Source organism: Arvicola amphibius, chromosome 6 (assembly GCF_903992535.2).
Source record: "Arvicola amphibius chromosome 6, mArvAmp1.2, whole genome shotgun sequence".
NCBI lineage: Eukaryota > Metazoa > Chordata > Mammalia > Rodentia > Cricetidae > Arvicola > Arvicola amphibius.
In genome coordinates, this window is record NC_052052.2 from 116,699,768 (window position 1) to 116,720,897 (window position 21,130).

Sequence of the window (21,130 nt, forward strand, 5' to 3'; positions counted from 1 at the left end):
AGAGTGGACTACAAATCCCAGGGAGCATTGAGGCATAACTTTCTGTTTCCATAGAACTGGTGGGAAAATGGCGTCGTTGTTTGCATCGCTCAAACCAATAAAAACCGGGAAGAGGCGGGCTCCATAGAATTCTAGCCAATCCTCGGTCGTCTGAGGGGCATCCGGGAAAGGGGTAGGGGAGGGGAAAAGAGCCGAGGGGAGGGGAGAAGGGGAAGGGGGGGCCGGGGTGGGGGGAAGCGATGTTTGCCCGTCAGTCGAGTCCGGAGTGAGGAGCACGGGCGCCGGAGCGGAGGGAGAGTCTCTAGCCACAGCTTGCCGCCGCGACGGCCACCGCCTGGACGTCTGCCCGGAGGGAGCCGCAGAAGGTCGGCGGCCGCGGTCCTCGGGAGGGCTTCGAGACCGGGGCCCCGGACCTCCGTCTGGGAGGGATTTTTCGTCGCCCCCCTCCCCCCGCGAGGGAGCCGGAGCGGCCGCCAAACAAAGGTACCAGTCGCCGCCACGGGAGGAGGAGGAGCCGGAGCCCCAGCCGCCGGCGGACCCGCAGCTTCTTCGCCATCTCTTCCCCCGGGCCTGCTGGTGTTGGGGGGGAGGCGGAGCGGGGGACTCCGGCCGCAGGGCTCGGACCTCGTCTGCGCCGGAGGTAGGGGCATTATTTTTCGTGGGGGGGGGGGAGCTCCGGGCCGGGCCGCGCAGCGGGGCAGATGGCAACGGGGCTGAGTCGGCGCTCGCAGCGGGGCCTCGGCCTCCCGGGACCCCCGCCCCCCGCGGCGCGGAGCCGGAGCCGCCCTTCCCGGGCCGCACCGTGGGGCCCCGCGGCCTCGGCCCGTGAGGCTGGGAGCTGGATGTCCTCGGTGCCCGGCCCCGGCTCCCACTTGTGGGCCTGGGCTCGGGCGGGACGCGGACGGGTTCTGTGGGGCCGAGCCGCCGTAGCCCGGGGGCCTGCCGGTTCACTCGGGGCTCAGCCCTGGGGCTCTGGGCATCGCGGTTCCGTGGGCTTGGACGGCTGCAGCCGCGCTCCAGGCCGCGCCGGACCCTGCGCTTGTTGTGAGTTTTCTGACAGAAATGGCGTCATCGTGGAGGACGGGGAAAAGTCCGTGGAGTCGCGACAATGGGGCGGCGGGCGGTGGGGGCGGTAGGGGCTCTGGGATGGCGCGTGCCTGCTCCGGCTCTTGGCCCCACTCGGCGCCGCCCCCGCCCCGACGGCGCAGGGGGTGCCGGTGGTACTGACCGGGTGTCTTTGTTTCCCTTCCAGGTGCAGGTGAAGCTGGTGTCGCCGTGGGGATCGCGGCCCCAGAGTCACCATGAAGGTAAGGCGTCACTCAACCAGCTTGAGTGGCTTTCGAATTCAGGAAGTGTAGGGGGCCGTGGCAGTGGCGGGCCTGCGAGTTTTGCAGCGGCAGGTGTGTGGAGTGTCTTGGTGCGGAGCTTTCCCGGGAGACAGAGGGTCAGCTGGTGCGAACATCCACGGGCTGTGGCGTGGAGTTGTGGAGTCAGTTCGGAGCCATCTCCCCAAAGCTGTGCGGCTCCCCAATAGAACAGTGCCTTTTGCATGGGAACGTATGAACAAACTGCCCGAATTAGAGCGTCTTAAATCGTAAAACAGAAAGCTGCTCTAGTAACCCGACTCTTGAAACAGTACTGTTCAGTAGGTCTGACTGTTAATACTGATGAAAGAAAATTTCCTTTGATTGTATGGCTGGAACCGTGAATTTTAAGCAGAAAGCAAAAATACTCTCGAAGATGTTTAAGCAGTTTGGTGCACTTTACCTTTAGAGATCCGATTTGGCCTGTTGCACCTGTATTGCAGGGAGTTAGGGTTGTGTGGTTCGTTTTTCTTTATGTTGGTGTTCTGGGTCTTGGAGTTGTCACGTGCTCTGCTATGGTGTGTGGAAAACTGATGGCCAGGTTCCTCCGAAGTAAACATGTTGACTGCAGAATAGCTTCTGAGGTACGTGTCGAAGTAGTTTTTTATTGGTGGAATAAATCAGAGCAATAAAAAAAGTACAGGTGGTTTTTGTCATTTTATGGAATTTGTAAATTTTTTTAAAATTACACTGGTATGAAAAACTTTGGCTATTTGATATATCTAGATTTAACTGATGGAATTTTGATGCTAGAATTTGTTTTCTTTAAATTCATTACAAATTCAGATATGCTTGAAAATGGTAGTAGTGTGTGTTTAACGGGATTTAATGTAACCAGTAGCATGTTAGAATGTAAATAGCATCAACTTTTGACAGTTCTTTTAGATTTCTTCTTCTTCTTTTTTTATTAATTTCACTTGTTTCCAGAGTGAAGATTGCTTTTGTAGGACTGCAAGTGGGTACAGTTACAAAAGCTTCTGTTTATTCTGTTTATAGACAAATGGAAATGCTCTTGGTACTTAACTATTTGCCTGTTGTATATAGCCCATTATTAAAGGCTTTTTATTTTTGAGTTTAGGACTCTGTTTAGGGCTTGGTTTTTATTTACTGAGTTCTGTCCTGCTTTCATGTGAATGAAAACATCCAGTGACCCGTCAGAGACAAAACCCTTTGTCAGTCACAGCCGCACAACTGTGAAAACAGTGGAAAGTGAGCGTTTTAGGAAAGTATGGAGCTGCTTTGCTGTTGGATGAAAACTTGAGAAAAAATTTAATTTGATTCATGTATAATATATTTGGAAGATGAATAAATTTTCAGAATGTTGTAATCTGTCACAGTTCCAATTGTAATGCCTGACAAATTTAAGAATGTGTTTGTATTCCCTGGGCCTGTCATAGTGTCCCGTGCTAGAGCAACTTGCGGCCCCGAACCATTGCCTGGCCTCTGCCTGTAGGCTGCTGGCACTGAAGTGGGTCGCACAGTAAAAAAAAAAAAAAAAAAAAAAAAAAAAGAATGTGTTTGTAGAAAGGGCTATGTAAGTTGAAGATGTAGATTTTTCTCTTTATCCCTTTTCCTGTTTAAAAAAAAAGAAGAGAAAGGAAAAGAGCAGCTTGGTATGAGGTGCATGCATATTAATCCCAGCAGTGGAAGGAGGGTCAGTCGTTCAAGGCCAGCCTGGGATACACAGTCAGCTATGGCCTAACCTAGCCATTGAGCCAGCCAAGGCCACATGAAACTGTTTCTAATAAGCAATCAAAATAGAAATGAAAAGAAAGTACTCTGGAAACTTTAGTTTTAAAAGTTCCATGGTATTAGACAATTGCAGTATTTTGGGGGATCTGTACTATCTTTAAAGTAAAGCTACTTACTATTAGAAGTGTTTTTAAAAAGTTGTTAAAACATTTTCAACTTCATAAAGAACTTTTTGTTTTTAGTTTAGGGAATTTTGGGGACTCTATTATTAATTGCTAGTATTAAAATCTTTCTTTTTACAATTTAATTTCTGATGTGTAAAAGACAAATTCTTCCTGAGTGCCTGAGAGATGGATGAGTGTTTAGGAGCCTGCTGCCCTTCCTCATGGGTGTTGAGTGCCCAGCACCTATACTTTATTTACAGCCACCTCGTCACCCCACTTATGCACATAAATAAAGATAAATCTTTAAAATAAAGATGGCACATACCTTTAATTGCAGCATGGAGGAGGTAGAGGCAGTTCGATCTTTGTGAGTTTGAGGCCAGCCTGGGGTGCATAAATGTGACTACCAAAGTAACAATATAAAATGAAGAAAAGGTGTTCAGTGTTGAATATGTCGGGCCCAATTTTGTGTGTGAGTAAAAGGTTTCATGTAGCGCGTATGTGTGTGGACAACATTTGAGCTGAGAGTGATTTTATGCTGTTTGTTGAATCTTGCCCAACAAATCTTTGAAGCAAGCCTTTTAAAGTTTGAATTATTATTAGTGACATTTATTAATAGTGACACTGGGAATTTTATTGTGGCAGTGTATTGAGGTAATGATATTCTTTGGTCTTTGCCTAAAGTCATTAAATGTAGAAAAGTCTATATGCTATTTTAAATGTTAGCTGGCTTTTTGAAGCAGTTTTCTTATGGTATAACCTTCAAAAATTAATTTACACAAAACCTGGTCATTACTAGTGTGCTCTGTCTGAAGAATGTTTTTGCAGTCTGTTTGTGAGAACTGTGACTGTCACATAAAAGCAGCCTGCTTTCGGATTGATGTGACTGTTGCTGTGGACACTGCTATTAGGTAGGAGTTCCTGGTGTCCTGTGTTTTTTTCTTTTTGACAAATATGTTAACATTTATTTATTTGTATGTGTGTACACTCGCATGAGGTCAGAGAACAGTTTATGGCGGTTGAGTTTTGATTTCCACCAAATGGGTTCTTAGGATGGTCAAAGGCCCCACAGTAAGGGCCCTTACCTGCTGACCATCTCAATAGCCCTTCTGTTGTTTTTCATACTTTTGGTTGATAGACTTTTCAACATTAATATGATAACATTAAGAGATAGGCTATGGAAAGTACAGTTAATTACATCAAATTGATTCCTACTTTTTTGTAACTAAAAAGTTTCTCCTTTTATACTGTGTACGTTATCAACATTCTTAATATACTGTAGTAAGTTGTAGAGTGAAGTAGTGGGCTTGTGTGGCTTAGACATAAAAATGTTTAGGGAATGAGTGGTTTAGATGCTCCACAGAGTCTGGGCTTTTTCATATGTATTCTTGTCTCTCAGTGAGTACTGGCCTAGACCATGCAGACACACTGGTTGTAAGTGCCCTCTTCGGTTCTGGGTATGCATGCATACTCTGTCTTTTCCTCCTTTCCATTTGCTTCCTTTTCTGCCTTGGCTTTTTTCTTTTTCTTTTTTTCTTTGAAATAAATCATCATTTAAGAACTACTTCCATGTGTCAGCCAGTGTGATGAGGTAGCATCAGTAATTTGGCTTGCTCTCAGTGTAGTAGAAGACACTTAAAACTAAAGCACTTTCAGAGTATTTGTTCCACCATGTGACCATTGCAGTACATACTGTGGAAGGACAGCTAAGTGAGAGTCATGGAAAGTTTTCTGGGATAGTGGACGTCAGTGGTGAGTGTTAAAGAAAGGGAAAAGCATTTCAGATATAAGGGAACAGACTGGGCAGAAAGGAACAAAGCAGGGTAGTATATATGGAAACTTAAGTTTGTTGCAGCTGGGTGTGTTGCCAGGCCTATTATCCTACCTACTTTGGATACCCTGGCAGGAGAATGGCAAATTCAGTGCTGCCTAGGTTACAGAGTAAGCTCAAGGCTGGCCTGAGTGATTTAATGAGATCTTATCTCAAAGTTAACAGCAGCGGTTGTGCTGGGGTGAGACTAGAACAGTGACAGAAGATGAAATGAAGGAGGGAACCTCTCTTCCCTTCGAGGTGATGAGGTTGAAGCCGCCAGGGTCTCATACATGGAAGCAAGTACTGTGCCATTGAGTTACAGTTCTAGTCTGAAAATTTCCTGAAGTGCTATGTGAGGGGCCTGGAGACATGACTCAGTTCATACACTGAGTTGCACAAGCATGAGGCATCTGAATTGGACCCCAGCAACCATGTAAAATTTGAATGTGGCTGTGTTTACTTGTAATCCCAGCACTAGAAGGAAGAGATACTGGGGCTTGTGGGCTAGCCAGTCCAGTCAAATTGAACTGCTGTGTTCCAGGTTCAGAGAGAGACACTGCTTAAAAAAGAAAAGATGGAGAGGGGCTGGCAAGATGGCTCAGCTTGCTGCCAAGCCTGGGAACCTGAGTTTGATCCTAGCAATCCTTCTGGTTTCCATATATGTATGTTCCTCCCCTAACCACACACAAAATAAATAAATGTAATTTTTTTTAAAGATAGATAGTGATGGAAGAAGGCACCTGTTGATAACCTTTGACCTGTGTGCATGTACCCAAGTGCATGTGCACCCATACACATGCACACATAAACAGGTACTCACGTGCAAGCTACATGAAACTTTAACAATTAATTTTAAGGAAATTAGAGAAAGAGAGACTGTGTGTGTCTGTGCGTGTGCACGTGCACACTTCTGTGCCAGAGTGAACATTGCAGAAGACAACTTGGTATAGTGGATATCTTTTCTCTGTGTGGGTTCTGACAATAGAACTCAGGTCACCAGCCTTCGTACTTTCATTTTCCCAGCTCTCGTTTGGTCCCTACCAGTGGCTGAATACATGGGACTGCCTGCCTTGAAATTTCCAGTCTCCAAAAACTGTGATAAGTTTGCAGTTTTTTAAAAATAAGTTTTGTAACTTTTTGTTTTGTTTCTTTTTTCTTTCTCTGTGTAGTTCTGGTTATCCTGAGACTCACGCTGTAGACCAGGCTGGCCTCAAATTCATAGAGATCCACCTGCCTTAGCCTCCCAAGTGCTGGGATGAAAGGTGTGCACTACCACTGCCTGGCTAAGTTTTGTAACTTTATAATACCATTCCCTGTGTATTCTGTTAGAGTAAACGAATGAACTGATGCAGCCCTGAAGTCTTGTGAGAGTCTTGAACTACAGAGTGAAGTGATGTGGTACATATTTTCGGGCTGGAATAGCAACTGTGTAAGGAGAGTAGACTAATGTAGTAAGAGTGGAGTAGACGGCTGTCAGCTGGGAGTTTGGGAGAGAGTGAAGGAAAAGCCAGAGTATTGAAGGTTTAGCTGATTGAATTAGAAATGTTAGATGGGAGGTGAATGTTTTCCCTGTTGCTGTTAATATGAGCCGCTCCTGAGATACCTGCCCTCCACTTAACATTCTTTGCTTTATGTAGTCAGTACATGGAACTTCTCAGATTGAGTACACCCAAAAAGGTATTCCCAACTCCTAGTCTGTCCTCGTGAGTAGGAGTATTGAGCTCAACAATCTTATCAGTTATTTTGATTTTTTTCATTTTAAAATGTGAGATATAATTTGCAAACTATAAATTTACCTTTGAAAGTTTAATTTTTTTTCTGGTTTATCAAAACAATTTTCTTTGTGTAGCCTAAGTGTTCTAGAACTAGCTTTGGAGATCAGGCTGTCCCCGAACTTTTTATTTAAAGATTTGTAACATTTATTTTCTGTTTGCATACATGTATCCCACGACGAACATCCTTAGATGTGCCTATTCATATGTGTTTATTTGAACATAAATATGTATACATTAAAATTTTTACTACATTTTAAATTTATTTTTTTTTTGTGTGTGTGGGCATGCACACCATAGTTTGCGTGTTAGAGGTCAGAAGTCAACTTGTGGGAGTGTGTTCTCTCTTTCCACCATGTGGGGTTCCAGGGATAAAATTCAGGCTTAGTGTCAAGTGCCTTTATCTGCAGAGGGATCTTAATAGCCCAGTGAATATTTATTTTTCAGTGTGTTGACTCCTAGGAGTGAACCTTTTCCTTTTCTGGGGGTATGGCTTGTGATAACCTATTGAATGCTGAATATTTACCTTCAGGTGTTTGTGTTGTGACAAGTGGCCATTAAGACCCTGGAGACTTAAAAGAAAATTCACTCATCATTTACTGAATGCTATTGCGTGCTAGTCTCTGGTCTAGCTGTTTTAGGATATATCAGAGAATCAAACAGGTAGAAATTCCTGGCTCTGTGGATCCCACATGTTAAGATATGCTTGCTATCAAAAAGGAGTGTATACAGTAAATTAGTGCTTTAAGGGATAGATAGCATAGGAATAAGGAAAGGACTGGATCGGATAAGGGTGAAGAAGATTCAGGGGCTGTGGTGGGCTGAGAAGAAATTTGGGCAGGTTCTTGAATGCTCATTTATGGCCCTGTGACTGACCAGGTCTCAAAGCGCTAGAGGTCAGGATAGCTGGTATGGAACAAGGGAGGAAGGCAGTGGGAAGGGATAGGTGGGTAAAGGGATATGGTAGGGCAGAGCACTGCAGGCCCTCCTAGAACCTGGGAGGTGTTTTGAGGACTCTTGCTCTCACTGCTGTGGAAATAGGGAAGCAGGTCTTACAGAGAAGTGGTGCAATCCCACTGCAGAGCGATGGAGTTTGATTTTTTTTTTTAAAGGGTCACCAACTGCTGTGGAAAATGCTAGTAGCAGAGGGGAGGGTAGGAGCCTTCGGAGAGTAAGTTATTTTTTTAAAGGATGATGGTAAAATGATGGTGGCTGCATTTGGAAGTAAGCATTTATATTATGTGCTAGCAAAAAAAAAGTCATGTTGCTTTGAAATATGGCTTGAAACAAAGTACAGACATATCATGCTTAATGATTCTTTAGTGTAGAGTTAAAAAACTTTCATTTGTGGTGAATTTTTTTGTGTGTGCTGAATTTTTATAGCACATTTTATAGCACATCCCCCCCATCCACCTCTGAGCATCTCAATATGTTGATAGTGCACTGGGCAGCCACAGGTTGTCATTTTGTTACTATTGTTGCTACTGTTACTGTTGTTATTATTACTACTAATTTTTTTTTATTTTTTGAGAGATGGGGTCTCACGTACCTCAGATTGGGTTTCAGCTTGCCATGTAGCTAACGATGGCTTAGAATTCCTAATCTTCCTGCTTCCAGCTTTCTCATGCTGTGATCACAGACATGCACCACCTCACCCATCTCTGTTAACTATGCAGTACTGGGTTTTGAACTCTGGGCTCAGCAATGACAGGCAAGTACTCTGCCAGTTGACCTGGATGTCCACTTCCTCTGTTTTTTTTTGTTTTTTTTGTTTTTTTGTTTGTTTTTTTTGTTTTGTTTTGTTTTGTTTGTTTGTTTCTTTTTTCCATGATAGGTTTCTCTGTGTAAGAACCTTATCTGTCTGGGAGTTAGCTCTGTAGACCAGGCTAGCATTGAAATTATTGAGACCCGCCTGCCTCTGCCTCTCGAGTACTTGGATTAAAGGAGTGCACCACCACTGCCCAATCAGTTCCTCTATTTTTTTTAATGACCAAAAATCATGTAAAATTGAAACTTTTGAAAGAACTGTTTGTTCTTGCTCAGCTTAATACTCTCTGGGAACTTGATCTGATTTCCAGTCAGTCCTGCACCTAAGACTGGTGTCTTTGAACACATTCTTCTTGAAAAACTTTGTCCAAGGAGACATCGTGGAGTACATTGTGTATATGAGGTGGTTGTAGTTACAAATTTTCACAAAAGATGTGTTGTTTTGCTTTTCAGCATTTTTCTTTCCTTTTATTTTTACTTTAAGTGTGTTTTATTTGTGAGACAGGGTTTTACTTTGTGTTGTCTTGGCTAGCACAGAACTCGCTATGTAGACCTGACTGGCCTTGAAATTTTAATTTGCCAGACTGTGCCTCTGAAGTGCTGAGATTAAAGGTGGTATATCACCATGATCCCACATCCCTTTTTTAAAAAAATTATTTTATGTCTGTGAATGTTCACATGTATGTACTGCACGTATATAGTACCTACAGAGACCTGAAGAGGGTGTCAGCTCTTTTGAGTCACACAGGTGGTTGTGAGTGGTCATGTGGGAACTAAACCTCTTTTCTGTCAGAGCAGCAAATGTCCTTAACTACTTAGTGATTTTCTCTTTCTTTCTTTCTTTCTTTCTTTCTTTCTTTCTTTCTTTTTTTTTTTTTTTTTTTTTTTTTTTTTTTTTTTTTTTTTTCGAGACAGGGTTTCCCTGTAGTTTCTAGAGCCTGCCCTGGAACTAGCTCTTGTAGACCAGGCTGGCCTCGAACTCAGAGATCTGCCTGCCTCTGCCTCCTGAGTGCTGGGATTAAAGGCGTGCGCCACCACCGCCTGGCCTTTAGTGATTTTCTTGCTCAAGGCAGTTGTTACTTTGTGAGGATAGTGCAAATCCAGTCACCCTAGCATGCCTGGAGGGGGTATATCAGTTGTCTTTGTTACTGGTGGTGGTTTTATGGTGTCATCCATTCTCCAGCCTGGAACAGTGGCACCTACCCCTTTTTTGTTTTAAAGATTTATTAATAATAAATAAATAAAGGCCTCCATGTATGCCTTCAGGCCAGAAGAGGGCACCAAATCTCATTACAGATGGTTGTGAGCCACCATGTGTTTGCTGGGAATTGAACTCAGGACCTCCGGAAGAGCAGTTAGTGCTCTTAACCTCTGAGCCATCTCTCCAGCCCCTTGTTTGTTTTTTTAAGACAAGGGTTCTCTGTGTAACAGCCCTGGCTGCCCTGCTGGCCTCGAATTCAACAGAGATTCTGCCTCTGCCTTCTGAGTGTTGGGATTAAATGTCAGCCACCATGCATGGCTGACATACCCATTTTTTATAGTTGTTTCACTCTGGCAGAAAGTAGTAGTTTTTAAGACATGGCCTCATTTAACACATTTAGTGGCTCTTCTGGACAGTTTTAACTTCACTAGAAGTATGTGCTACTATTCCAGTATTCTGTGAAAGTTGACGTCTACAGAGAGAGCTACCTGTCTCTGCCTTTCGTGCTGGGATTAAAGGCGTGTGTCACCATTCTTATCTTTCATTCTTTTAATAGTTAACAGATAAATGATTGTAGAATATGGGAGATGTAGATTCTGGTAAAATATGAAATGCTGTAATAATTAATTTGAGATTTTTATTACCTATGTGCAAAGTATCAGTTTCAGCTTGTAACTTGAGGAAGACAAAGGAAAATATTAATAAAAATAGGCCACTAATACATTTTTGGCTTATAGCCTCCTTTGAACATGATGGACAGAGAACAAAACATATAAATGAGTTAGCTTTTGTTCCCAGATGATTGAAATACTTTCATATAAATGATTTACACGAAAATGAAAGAATATCTATTGCCTTTATACAGACAGTATAGTCCATTTGATGTACTAATTGGAATGTTTAGAGTTATTAAATTTCTCTCTTAAGTGGTAACGATTTTGAGATTTCCTATGAAAATAGTATACTTTTAAGAAATCTGATCATTTTCATACTAAAATTGAAGGTAGTGTTCAGATTTGGGGAAAGTAAGGCAAAGAGTTCATGCAAATTGATGAACAGTTCACTTGAGTATAAAAACCAGATACATAAAATGAAAATAAGAAAAGGCTAGTTTGCATAGACCAAGAAACCTTATTTCAGGAGCTCAGTCGGCTATCCTGAGGATTGTATTTTTTAATTGATTATAGAAACAAGAGGCATAATAAAAGATGAAAAAGAGGAAGTGCTCATAGTAATACTTGCCTGGTGTATGGTGGAGCTTGAGGCCAGTTTGGGTTATGGTGAGACCATGCCTCATCCTAAACAAACCAAGCAGCACTCTTTCCCTCACTTCACTCTGGGCTGAGTCCTAGCGGTCTTTAATTAGTGATGCTTATATTTAGACAGTTCAAGCATGGGTGAGTTTTAGGGGTCTGTAAGCCTCTCCTTTCCTCAGAATCACACAGAATTGAATGCCATATTATGTATTTTCCAGAGGACTGGAACTGGCAGGACAGTTAGGCATAGCTGACTGTTAACTGCTCTCTGTTCAAGAGACTGCACTCTTCTTACCATTAAGGACAGACAACCACATGTCAGTACTCATATTCTAGTTGTATTTGTTCAGATCACTGCTAGTCACAACGTGATTTTATTCCATTATTTCTAAAACATTTACATAAAATACATACGTTCACTTGAGTGACACACGCATGCCCGTGTGTGTACATGTTTAGGATGCCTACAAAGGCCAGAAAATGATTTTGGATCTCCTGGAGCTAAAGTTACAGGTAATTGTGAGCTTCCTGACATGGTTTGATTGGGTGCTAAGAACCGGTCTCTTGTAGTCTTCTGCAAGAGCGGCAAGTGTGCTTAACTTGAATCGTTTCTTCAGCCCCATATTTGCACTTAGGACTTCCCCAAATCTGTGTTTTACAAGTTAAGTTTAATTAAAATTAATCTGGGATTTCATGAGAATATTTCATAAAGTAATTAAAAGTTTTTATGATTGTGCATGAGTATTTTGCATACATGCATGCTTGCGGTCACATCTGGTGTCCTCAGAGGCCAGAAGCAGCTGTTTGATTCCCTGGAACTACAGTTAGAGATGGTTGTGAGTTACAGTGTGAATGCTAGGAATTGAACCTGGATCCTCCACAGGAGCAGTGCTTTTACCTGCCGAGCCATTTCTCTAGCCTTCATGAAATAATTTCAAAAGTCACTGGAAATTTTCAAGTGTGATTTTGAAGCATATGTATACAAGTTAATGTATGTTTGCCCTCACACTTTGCAGTCATTCATTTGTCCTAATGAGTGCCTATGATTACATATTGATTCAAGATACAGTTGGAGATCAATATGAAGCAAGGCATTACCTTGGGTGGTGCGGTATTAGTTGAGGTTAACTTTAGTATTTGGTGGTAAGGAGGTTGAGAGGTTTCATTTCTGTACCATTATTATTTGTAAAGACCAAAGTCGAATAGGAAATGATCTGTATTACCCATCTGTTATAAATTTAGGCATCATTTAAGAAAAGGATAATTCTATGTTAAGTCATACTACTCTAAGTGTCAGGTTACAGTGTGTTTTAGACGTGTAACACATATTTTACAATGAAAACAATAGTTTCAACCTTTTGATGTTGACACAGTCATCTGTAAGGTTCACACTTGAGAACCTGCAATTTACAAAAATAATTGCAAAAACCTATTTTATTCTTTTTATTTTGTGTGTGTGCATGCATGATGTGTATATTTGTCTGTGGTGGTTGAATGTGCTGTTATGTGTGTACAGATGTCAGAGGGCAAATGGTAGGAGTTCTCTGCTTCTCCCCTGTGGGTTTCAGGTCATCAAGTTTGGCAGCAAGTGCCTTACTGAGCCACCTCACCAGTCCCAATTTCAGTGTTTTAAGTTAAGTTTATGATTTTGTGTTGGACCACTGATTGGACATACCCTTTAGACCGGTGCTTCTCAACCTTCCTAAAGCTGTGACCCTTTAATACAGACATTCCTCGTGTGTGGTAACCCCAACTATGAAAATACTTTCGTTGCTACTTTATAATTGTAATTTTGTTACTGTTATGAATCATAAATATTTGTGTTTTCTGATGGTCTTAGGAGACACCTGTGGAAGGGTTGTTGAGTCCGTAAAGGGGTTGTGACCTGCAGGTTGTGAACTACTGCTCTAGACAGACTTCTTACTTAAGATATTTTCATGTAGCCTAGACTTCACATTTGTGGTCCTCCTGCCTCAGCCTAAGTGCTGCATGTAAGTGCCAGCATGCCTTGACTTGTATTCTCTTAAATTCTAGTTTGAGAACTTTGGTACTGTAAGTTTAGGATATCTGAATTACTGTTACTATTCTTTTAAAACAACTTTTTAGTTGAAAATTTCTGTGTGTTAAAAAATTTCTGTTTATGTTAAATATGTGGGTAAGCGCACACAGTGCACATTAGGGAGGTCAGAGAACAACTCGGTACTTCGTCCTGTTGAAGAAGGGCCTCTCTGTTTCTCCCCTCTGCCTCCCATCTTGCCACAGGAGTGCTGGAATTACAAATGTACACCCACATCCACTTGTTATGTGGGTTGTGGAAAATGACCTCAGGTTACCAAGCTTGAATGGCTAGTACTATTACCCACTGGGACATATCCCTGGCCCAGGTCTGTAATTTGTATCCAAAAATTTAATATTCTTTGTGTGTGTGTGTGTGTGTGTGTGTATGTGTGTAATGAGTACTATTTCAGGATATTTGATCTCACTGATACCCCGAGATTGTGTTAATAAAGTTATACTTAAGTCATGGAGTGGAGCCAGAGACTAGCTGACTAGAATTAGCCATAGAGAACACAGGAATACAGAAAGAGAAGACACCCAGGAAGGAGTATAAAGGGACTTAGAAATATCAAGGTCTCAAAAAAAAAAAAAAAAAAAAAAAAAAAAAAAAAAAAAGAAAAGAAAAGAAATCAAGGTCTCTTTGGTCTGGGAAGTGTGGTGAGTAGGTCAGCTGGTTTCTCCTCCACTCTTCTTTGATCTATCAGATTTTCACCCCAATATCTGACTCCTGAGTTTTTATCGGTAATAGAATAACTTAGATAAATAAGCGCAACAGAGTACTGTGGTGGCAGGTCAAACTCAAGGTCTTGTGCATACAGGTGCTCTACCACTAAGCTGTACCTGTAGGCCCAGGTTTGGAAACATTTGACTTCAGAACACTATTTGTTACAGTCATTGATGACTACTTAATCAGCTTCATTGAAAATAATGCTTTTAATAAAGACAGGGTTTCTCTGTGTAGCTCTGGTTGTCCTGGAACTTACTCTGTAGATTAGGCTGGTCTTGAACTCAGAGATTCATTTGCCTCTGCCTTCTGAGTGCTGGGATTAAAGACATGAGCTGTCAAACTTGACTATTTGGTTTTGGTTTTATGGTTTAAATTCTATAAGACTTTGCAGAGTCTTTTCCTCTCTTCCACTGTGTGATTTCCAGGGTAAGTGCTTTTACTCACGTAGTAAGTGCTTTTACCCGCTGATGCTTCCTAACTGGCCTTCTGTTATTTTGAGACAAAGACTTGTATAACTCAGGTCTTGTATAACTCAAACTCCCTTTGTAGTCAAGGATGATAACTTACCTCTATCTTCCATGTGTCTATGTAACATCACGGGCAGCCTCATTCAGATCTGTCTTTTTTTGTTTTGTTTAGTTTAGTTTTTTTGAGATATAGTTTCTCTGTGAAACAGCCCTGGCTGTCCTGGAACTCACTTTTTAGACCAGGCTGGCCTCGAACTCAGAGAGATCCACTTGCCTCCAGATCTGTCATTATTTTTTAATAACTTCAGCAAGGTTTTATTTGCATTCAGCATGTCATTTTCTTTTTTCTTCTTCTTTTTTTTTTTAACCAAATAACATAACAGGGACTACTATGAAGGCATGACTTGAGTGGTGTTTGGCATTTGTTAGTTGATTTGAATGTCTACTGCTTCTAGGAGGTGAATAGTCTTTCAGGACCTATAATGTATACAGAGTCTTAACAGCCTTGTGAAGTGATTTTGCTGTTGCTGCTAATGAAGTCTAATTGTAAGGGATTGTCCCTAAGGTAAGCCATGAAGATTAACAGAGAAGGCCCTTTTGTCGGATGATCACTTCTCAAAAATCTCCGGTTGAGCCCAGTGTAGTTACAAGTGCACCAACACTTGAGAAACTGAGGCAGGAGGATCTCAAGTATAGCCAGACACTTGTCTCATAAAAAAAGGGAGTTCCTATTGGTATAGCTTAGTTGTAGGGAACTTGCCTTATGTTAGAGCTCCAGTACCTACAAAACAAATAAAACTTCTGGTTGTTCTTGAGATCTTTCATGTATTCTTGAAAGGTTAACTTTGGGACTGACCAGTGTGGACAGTGACCCCAGCAGATGAATGCTTTAGGTCCAGAGTATATGGTTTAGAGGGATTCCTTAACAGTCTGATTCTATAATGTTTTAAGTTCTATAGTCATTAGTTCTTTCTTAGAACATCCCCCTGAGGCAGGCAGATCAGCAGTGTTTTTCTCTTTTTATGGTTGAAGAAGCAGATGCAAAGATGCGGAGTGATATGTCCACAGGCACACATTAAATTGATCTAGAGCTTCATTCCAGTTACTACACTGAGCCCTGCTGCCTAATTACCTTAAGTTAGTCATAAAGTTGTGGCCATTTAATGATCTTTTGGTAGCTCTATTGAATAGTGAATGTAGTTGCCAACCCTTTGTCTACTTCATTTGGAAGCAAGTTTTGAATCTAGAATTTATTTACATGGTGGCATTAAGTAAGCATTCTTAAATATACCTGGTTCTCTTAAAATTAGTCATTTGAAAATATATTAAAATTAACTACAGTGGATTTAATTCTGGGAAAACTTTTCCTGCTTCAAAGTTGGTTTCTAAGAAAAGGAAAACAAGGCTATGAAGAGTTTGAGGGATAGGAGAGTTTCAGTATAAGGTTACCCTCTTTTTGGTCTTCCAGTGGACCTGAGTTTGCTTTCTTTAACTTCAGCTGTGAAGGCTTTTGAAGCTCTCTTTTGGCCTCTGTAGGCATGCATACATTCATAACACATAAATAAACACATTAATACATTTTAAAAATTCATTTACTTTGTGTGTATGTATATACTGTTTGTGTACACACTTATGAAAGTGTTCATGAACATGAGCTCAAAGGCATGTGAATATATATGCATGTCAGCTAGGGGGTGGAGAAATGGGCACAAGTGAGAGTTGGAATCAGACACTTAAGGAAAAAGAGATACTTTAGAAGACACTTGTATTATTGCTCAGTACATTTCACATTCCTTTTTAAAATGTAGATTTTGAATTATCAAGCTTTAATATTGCCCATTTTTCTTTACGAGGGCAAGGGAAGTAGAAAAATTTAGAAAGTGTTCTATTAAATTTTCATAAATTAAGTTTTTGTGCTAATAAATAATCCTGAAAATGAAAACAATCAGTTTCTACAAGTTATACTGGCATATAGTGTGTGTGTGTGTGTGTGTGGTGTGTGTATGTGTATTGCTGTGATTCTAACAAGTAGGAGGTTGAAGCCGGGCGGTGGTGGCGCATGCCTTTAATCCCAGCACTGGGGAAGCAGAGGCAGGCGGATCTCTGTGAGTTCGAGACCAGCCTAGTCTACAAGAGCTAGCTCCAGGACAGGCTCTAAAGCTGCAGAGAAACCCTGTCTCGAAAAACCAAAAAATAAAAAAAAGACTGTCAAAGCACAAGTAGGAGGTTGAGACAGAAGGAATGTGAGTTTGAGCCTAGGCCACATAGTGAGTTTGAGGCAATTCTGGGTTACATAGTCAGATCCTGTTTCAAAAAAAACAAAGCCAAGTCAAGGGCATGTTACTTTGTTTGGTGAACAAATAAATTGTAATTTAAAAGAGTATGAAGTGGCTTTTATTTTTGTATTTTTAGAGAGAGAAACTTTAGTATCCTAGATTGAATTGTAGCTAAAAGAGCTTTGGACAGGTACTGTTTCGTTTTCTTCTTCTTCTTCTTTTTTTTTTTTTTTTTGGAGACAAGAGTCATTTATTTATTTATTTATTTAGTTTTTTTGAGACAGGGTTTCTCTGTAGCTTTAGAGCTGTCCTGGAACTCATTCTGTAGACCAGGCTGGGATCGAATTTCCACCTGTCTCTCTGCCTTTGAGTGCTGGGATTAAAGATGTGCACCACCACCACCTGGCCAAGTGGCAGAGTCTTAACGATGTAGCTCTGGCTCACCTGAACTGACTGGCCTTGAACTCACAGAAGTCCACTCGCCTCTGCTTCCTGATGCTGGGATTAAAAGTGGTATCATGCTCTACTACTACTAAAATTCTGATCCTCCTCCCTCTGCTTTCTAATGCTGGGAATACAAGACACCACACTAGTTTATGTGGTATTAGGAATCAAACTCAGGACTCCTTCCATATTAGGCAAGCACTCGACCAATTAAAAAAATGCCTCCAGCCCAAGAATAGGATGTTAGAAAGTTTATTTAATATTGTGTATTGTTTCTCAGCCTTTTGACTAAGATGTTGTGTAGTATTTGTTATCAGTTTTAATATTGTGTGTGTGTGTGTGTGTGTGTGTATAAACAAGCTCACCATGTGGCTCATGTGGAAGCCAGAGGAGGACTTTGCATGGCAAGTTCCTTACCCACTGAGCTTTTTCACCAACCAAAAATAAGAAGTTTTAAATTTAGAATAAATTGCTGTTTAATCTTTTAGGAGTGAAGAATTTATGTAAAACTGTATTAGCTAAATTTTGAGGCATGTAATGGGACAAATTTTTATAAGCCAGCCATTGCTAAAATTTAGGTACTTACTGTTTTGTCTTTTTGTTTGTTTGTTTGTTTTTTAAGACAGGATTTCTCTGTGTGACAGCTCTTTCCTGGAACTAACTGTAGACCAGGCTGGCCTCAAATTCACAGAGATTTGTCTGTTTCTGTGACCTAGTGCTGGGATTAAAGGTGTGTGCCACCATACCTGGCCCAGTACTTATATTCTTTACAAACCACAAAATAATTTTTTTTTGCATGATGGTGATAAAACTGGGCTATGTATTCATTTCTTGTTAAATCAACTTGTTTCAAATTTAGTTGTTGTTAAAACAGTGGACTTCACTAGCTTAGATTTCTGGAGGTTGGAAGTCCTACAAGACTCTTACTGGAATCCTTAGTCTTCCAGGGACAGCTTAGATTCCTTGCCTATTTCAACTTTGGAGGCTAAACATGATTACAGTTACTTTGCCCTCCACCCCGGTTTCTAAAAACTAAAAATTTATTTATTTATTTTGGTTTTTCGAGACAGTGTTTGTCTATGTAATAGTCCTGGATGTCCTGGAACTCACTTCGTAGACCAGGCTGGCCTCAAATTCAGAGCTCCACCTGTCTCTGCCTTCCAAGTGCTGGAATTAAAGGTGTATGCCACGACCACTTGACTAAATTTTTTTTTGTTGTGGGCATGAGTTTTAACCTGAATGTATGTATATCACATATATTCAGTACCCAAGAAGGCCAGAAGAGGGCATCAGAATCCCCCCCCCCCCCCCAACTAGAACTATGGAAGGTTGTGAGCTGCCATGTGGGTGCTGGGAATTAAACTAGATCCTCTAGAAGATCAGTCAGTGCTCTTAACTCTTTAACCATCTCTTCAGCTCCTGAATACAATTCCTTTTCTCTTGGCATCCCCATCTCTGATATCTCTTCTCTGTTTATCCAGCCTCTCCTCTCAAGAGCAAGGACCTGTGTGATAGTACTGTGTCCAGCCTGTTGGTGTTGTTTCACAGTGTCATCGACGGAGTTCACACTTGAGAACTGTGCAGTCAGCTTACAAACCACACAAATTACAGAATCTCATAATGTTTTAAGTAAGGTTGTGATTTTTGTTTTGGGCTGTATTCATCATGATCGTTGTAATCCAAGTGCAGCTGATGAGCAACCTTAGTTCATTCTGCAGTTTAAGATTTCCCCTTGATAGGTAATAAAGCATTTTCACAGATTCTGTGGATTAAGGTACAGATAATTTATTTGGAGGTATTATTCTGCTTACCTCAGCCTCCTTAACTTACCAAAATGATTCAGCCTTTTAACCCTCTTTGTAAAATGGGATTACTATCTACTCTTTACCACATTGGAATTTGATGCAGATTGTGTGCTGGTGCAGACCAGCTAGCTATGCATAGACGATACCTCAAATAAACAGGTGCTTTATGGTTTATCTTAACTTCACCTGTGGTTGAACTTAGTTTCCAAAGTAGCTCGTGTCTTGATTAAGTCCAAACTGTGTACCTGGAGCTCATTAAGCTTGGTTATAGGAAACAGAACAAGGTGTGTGGGATCTCGATGCATCCTAAAGAGTGAGACTTTCTAGCTGATGTTTACTTTTCCCTTGAGTCCTCTAAAGTCTGGGTTTTTTTTTTTAATATTTTATTTATTTATTTATTATATATACAGTATTCTGTCTGTGTGTATGCCTGCAGGCCAGAAGAGGGCACCAGACCCCACTACAGATGGTTGTGAGCCACCATGTGGTTGCTGGGAATTGAACTCAGGACCTTTGGAAGAGCAGGCAATGCTCTTAACCTCTGAGCCATCTCTCCAGCCCTAAAGTCTGGGTTTTTAAACTCACAGAGATCCGCCTGTCTCTGCCTCCTGAGTGGTGGGATTAAAGGTGTGCACCACCACTGCCTGGCAAACTTTTTTTTTTTTAATCCTTTGAGATAATCATACAATTCACTTTGATTTTATTCACCACCCTCATTCCTCACCCTAGCTCCTGCCAGAGCCTTCTTACCTCTTCATTTCACTTGACTTCATTTCTTTTTAAAACAACCCATGAACTCATTTGTGCTGTCCAGATACTGGATGTGGGACCATCCACTGGAGTATGGTTGACCTCCCAGGAGCCACATCTTTAAAGAGAAATGGCCCTCCTCCAGCAGCAGCCATTGAGTGTCCCCACCTAGGAGGGGTGGGGGCTTATGAACCCCCTGTCCGCTCCATTCTGGAATGCTGACTGGCTTGCTCTTGTGCAAGTCCTGTGCAATGAGCCATAGCTCCTGTGAACCTATAAGCATAAATGGTTCTGTCATCTCCAGAAGGTACTGTTTGCTCTATTCCTTCTTGTCTCCTCTTCTGAGATAATCCTTTAGCCTTAGGGAGGGGATGTGATACAGAGTTCATTTTGTGTTTGAGCACTCCTGATGCTTTGTCTGGTTGTGAGTTTCTGTGTGAACCACCATGAGATAGGGTCTTAATGAACCTCAGGCTGGCCTCAAACTCACAGTGTAGTTGAGGATAAGCTTGGATTCATCTTCCTGCCACCACTTTCACATGCTGGATTTACAAGTGTGAGCCACTGCACTTAGCCTTTCATTTTGAGTCATCTTTTTGATTTGGTCTTTTAGTTTACCAAACGATGGTAATGGGAGACAAGATTTGCAGTGAAGGAACATGTGGTGAGGATGACTGCTAGCCCTTCTGATAGGAATCTTAGGAGCAGGCAGAAATCGTCTGTGTTTGTATCTTCAGTTTAACAGTTGAAGCACACTGCTCTAGAATACATTCTGTGCATTTCTGTATCAGCTTTGGCTAGGTAATCTTGTAGATTACCAGGTAGAAAAACAGAGCTGGTTTTTGCTTGTGGACTGGCAAGTCTTGATGACCTGCTTTCCATCCCTGGGTCCAATCAGGTGAAAGAACCCATTCCTGAAACTTCCATAGTACTGTGGCAAGCCTGTGCCTGCCCACCCTCAGATAGATAGATAGATAGATAGATAGATAGATAGATAGATAGATGGATGGATGGATGGATGGATGGATGGATGGATGGATGGATGGATGGATGGATGGATGCAACAAATAGTTTAAAGGTTTTTGGCCTTTAAGTTTTTTTTTTAATGTGTGTAAGGGTTTTTGCCTTCTGCATATGTCTGAGCACCACATGCGTTATCTAGTGCTTGTGAAGGCCAGAGAGGACAGTGGATACCCTGGAACTGGAGTGAGTAATGGCTACTGAGCCATATTTCCAGTTTTGGTTTTCTTTTGTGGGGTAGGTGGGAGAACTGTGTGTGTAGGAACACAGGATCTTGTTACGTATTCCTGGCTGGCCTGGCACTTTGACTGTAGAGCAGTTCATCTCAAACTTACAGAAATCCGTCCTTCTGCCTTATGTCCCAAATATTGGGACTGCAAAAGTGTTGTATTTACTATGCCTGGAAAACTGTTTATTGATGTCCAGAGAATAATTTTTTTCTCATTTTGGAAAACCAGTACCACCAGTGCTAATGTCCCCCATTTTTAAAAAAACATTTTAGTTATTTTATTGGTGTCTTGTTAAAAATACAACTGTATTGGGGCTAGAGAGAT

At 41.5% G+C, this 21,130-nt stretch overlaps 1 protein-coding gene and 1 non-coding gene across 6 annotated transcripts in view; both read left to right on the forward strand.

Moving 5' to 3' along the window:
• The first annotated feature begins 247 nt into the window (after nt 1-247).
• Arid4b (AT-rich interaction domain 4B) overlaps nt 248-21,130 on the forward strand; it is a 112,350-nt gene continuing 91,467 nt past the window's right edge. For 4 of the 5 annotated variants that reach the window (XM_038332973.2, XM_042055234.1, XM_042055235.1 and 1 more), the window contains exons 1-2: nt 248-640; nt 1,253-1,307. In XM_038332973.2, coding sequence (XP_038188901.1) covers nt 1,302-1,307 — 6 coding nt within the window. In that variant the 5' untranslated portion in view covers nt 248-640; nt 1,253-1,301. The remainder of the gene's footprint in view (nt 641-1,252; nt 1,308-21,130) is intronic. The other variant, XM_038332972.2, reaches the window with a different exon arrangement.
• On the forward strand, nt 2,715-2,847 carry LOC119818139. Its single transcript, XR_005286048.1, has one exon. It is a non-coding gene; the product is annotated as a small nucleolar RNA SNORA42/SNORA80 family (small nucleolar RNA).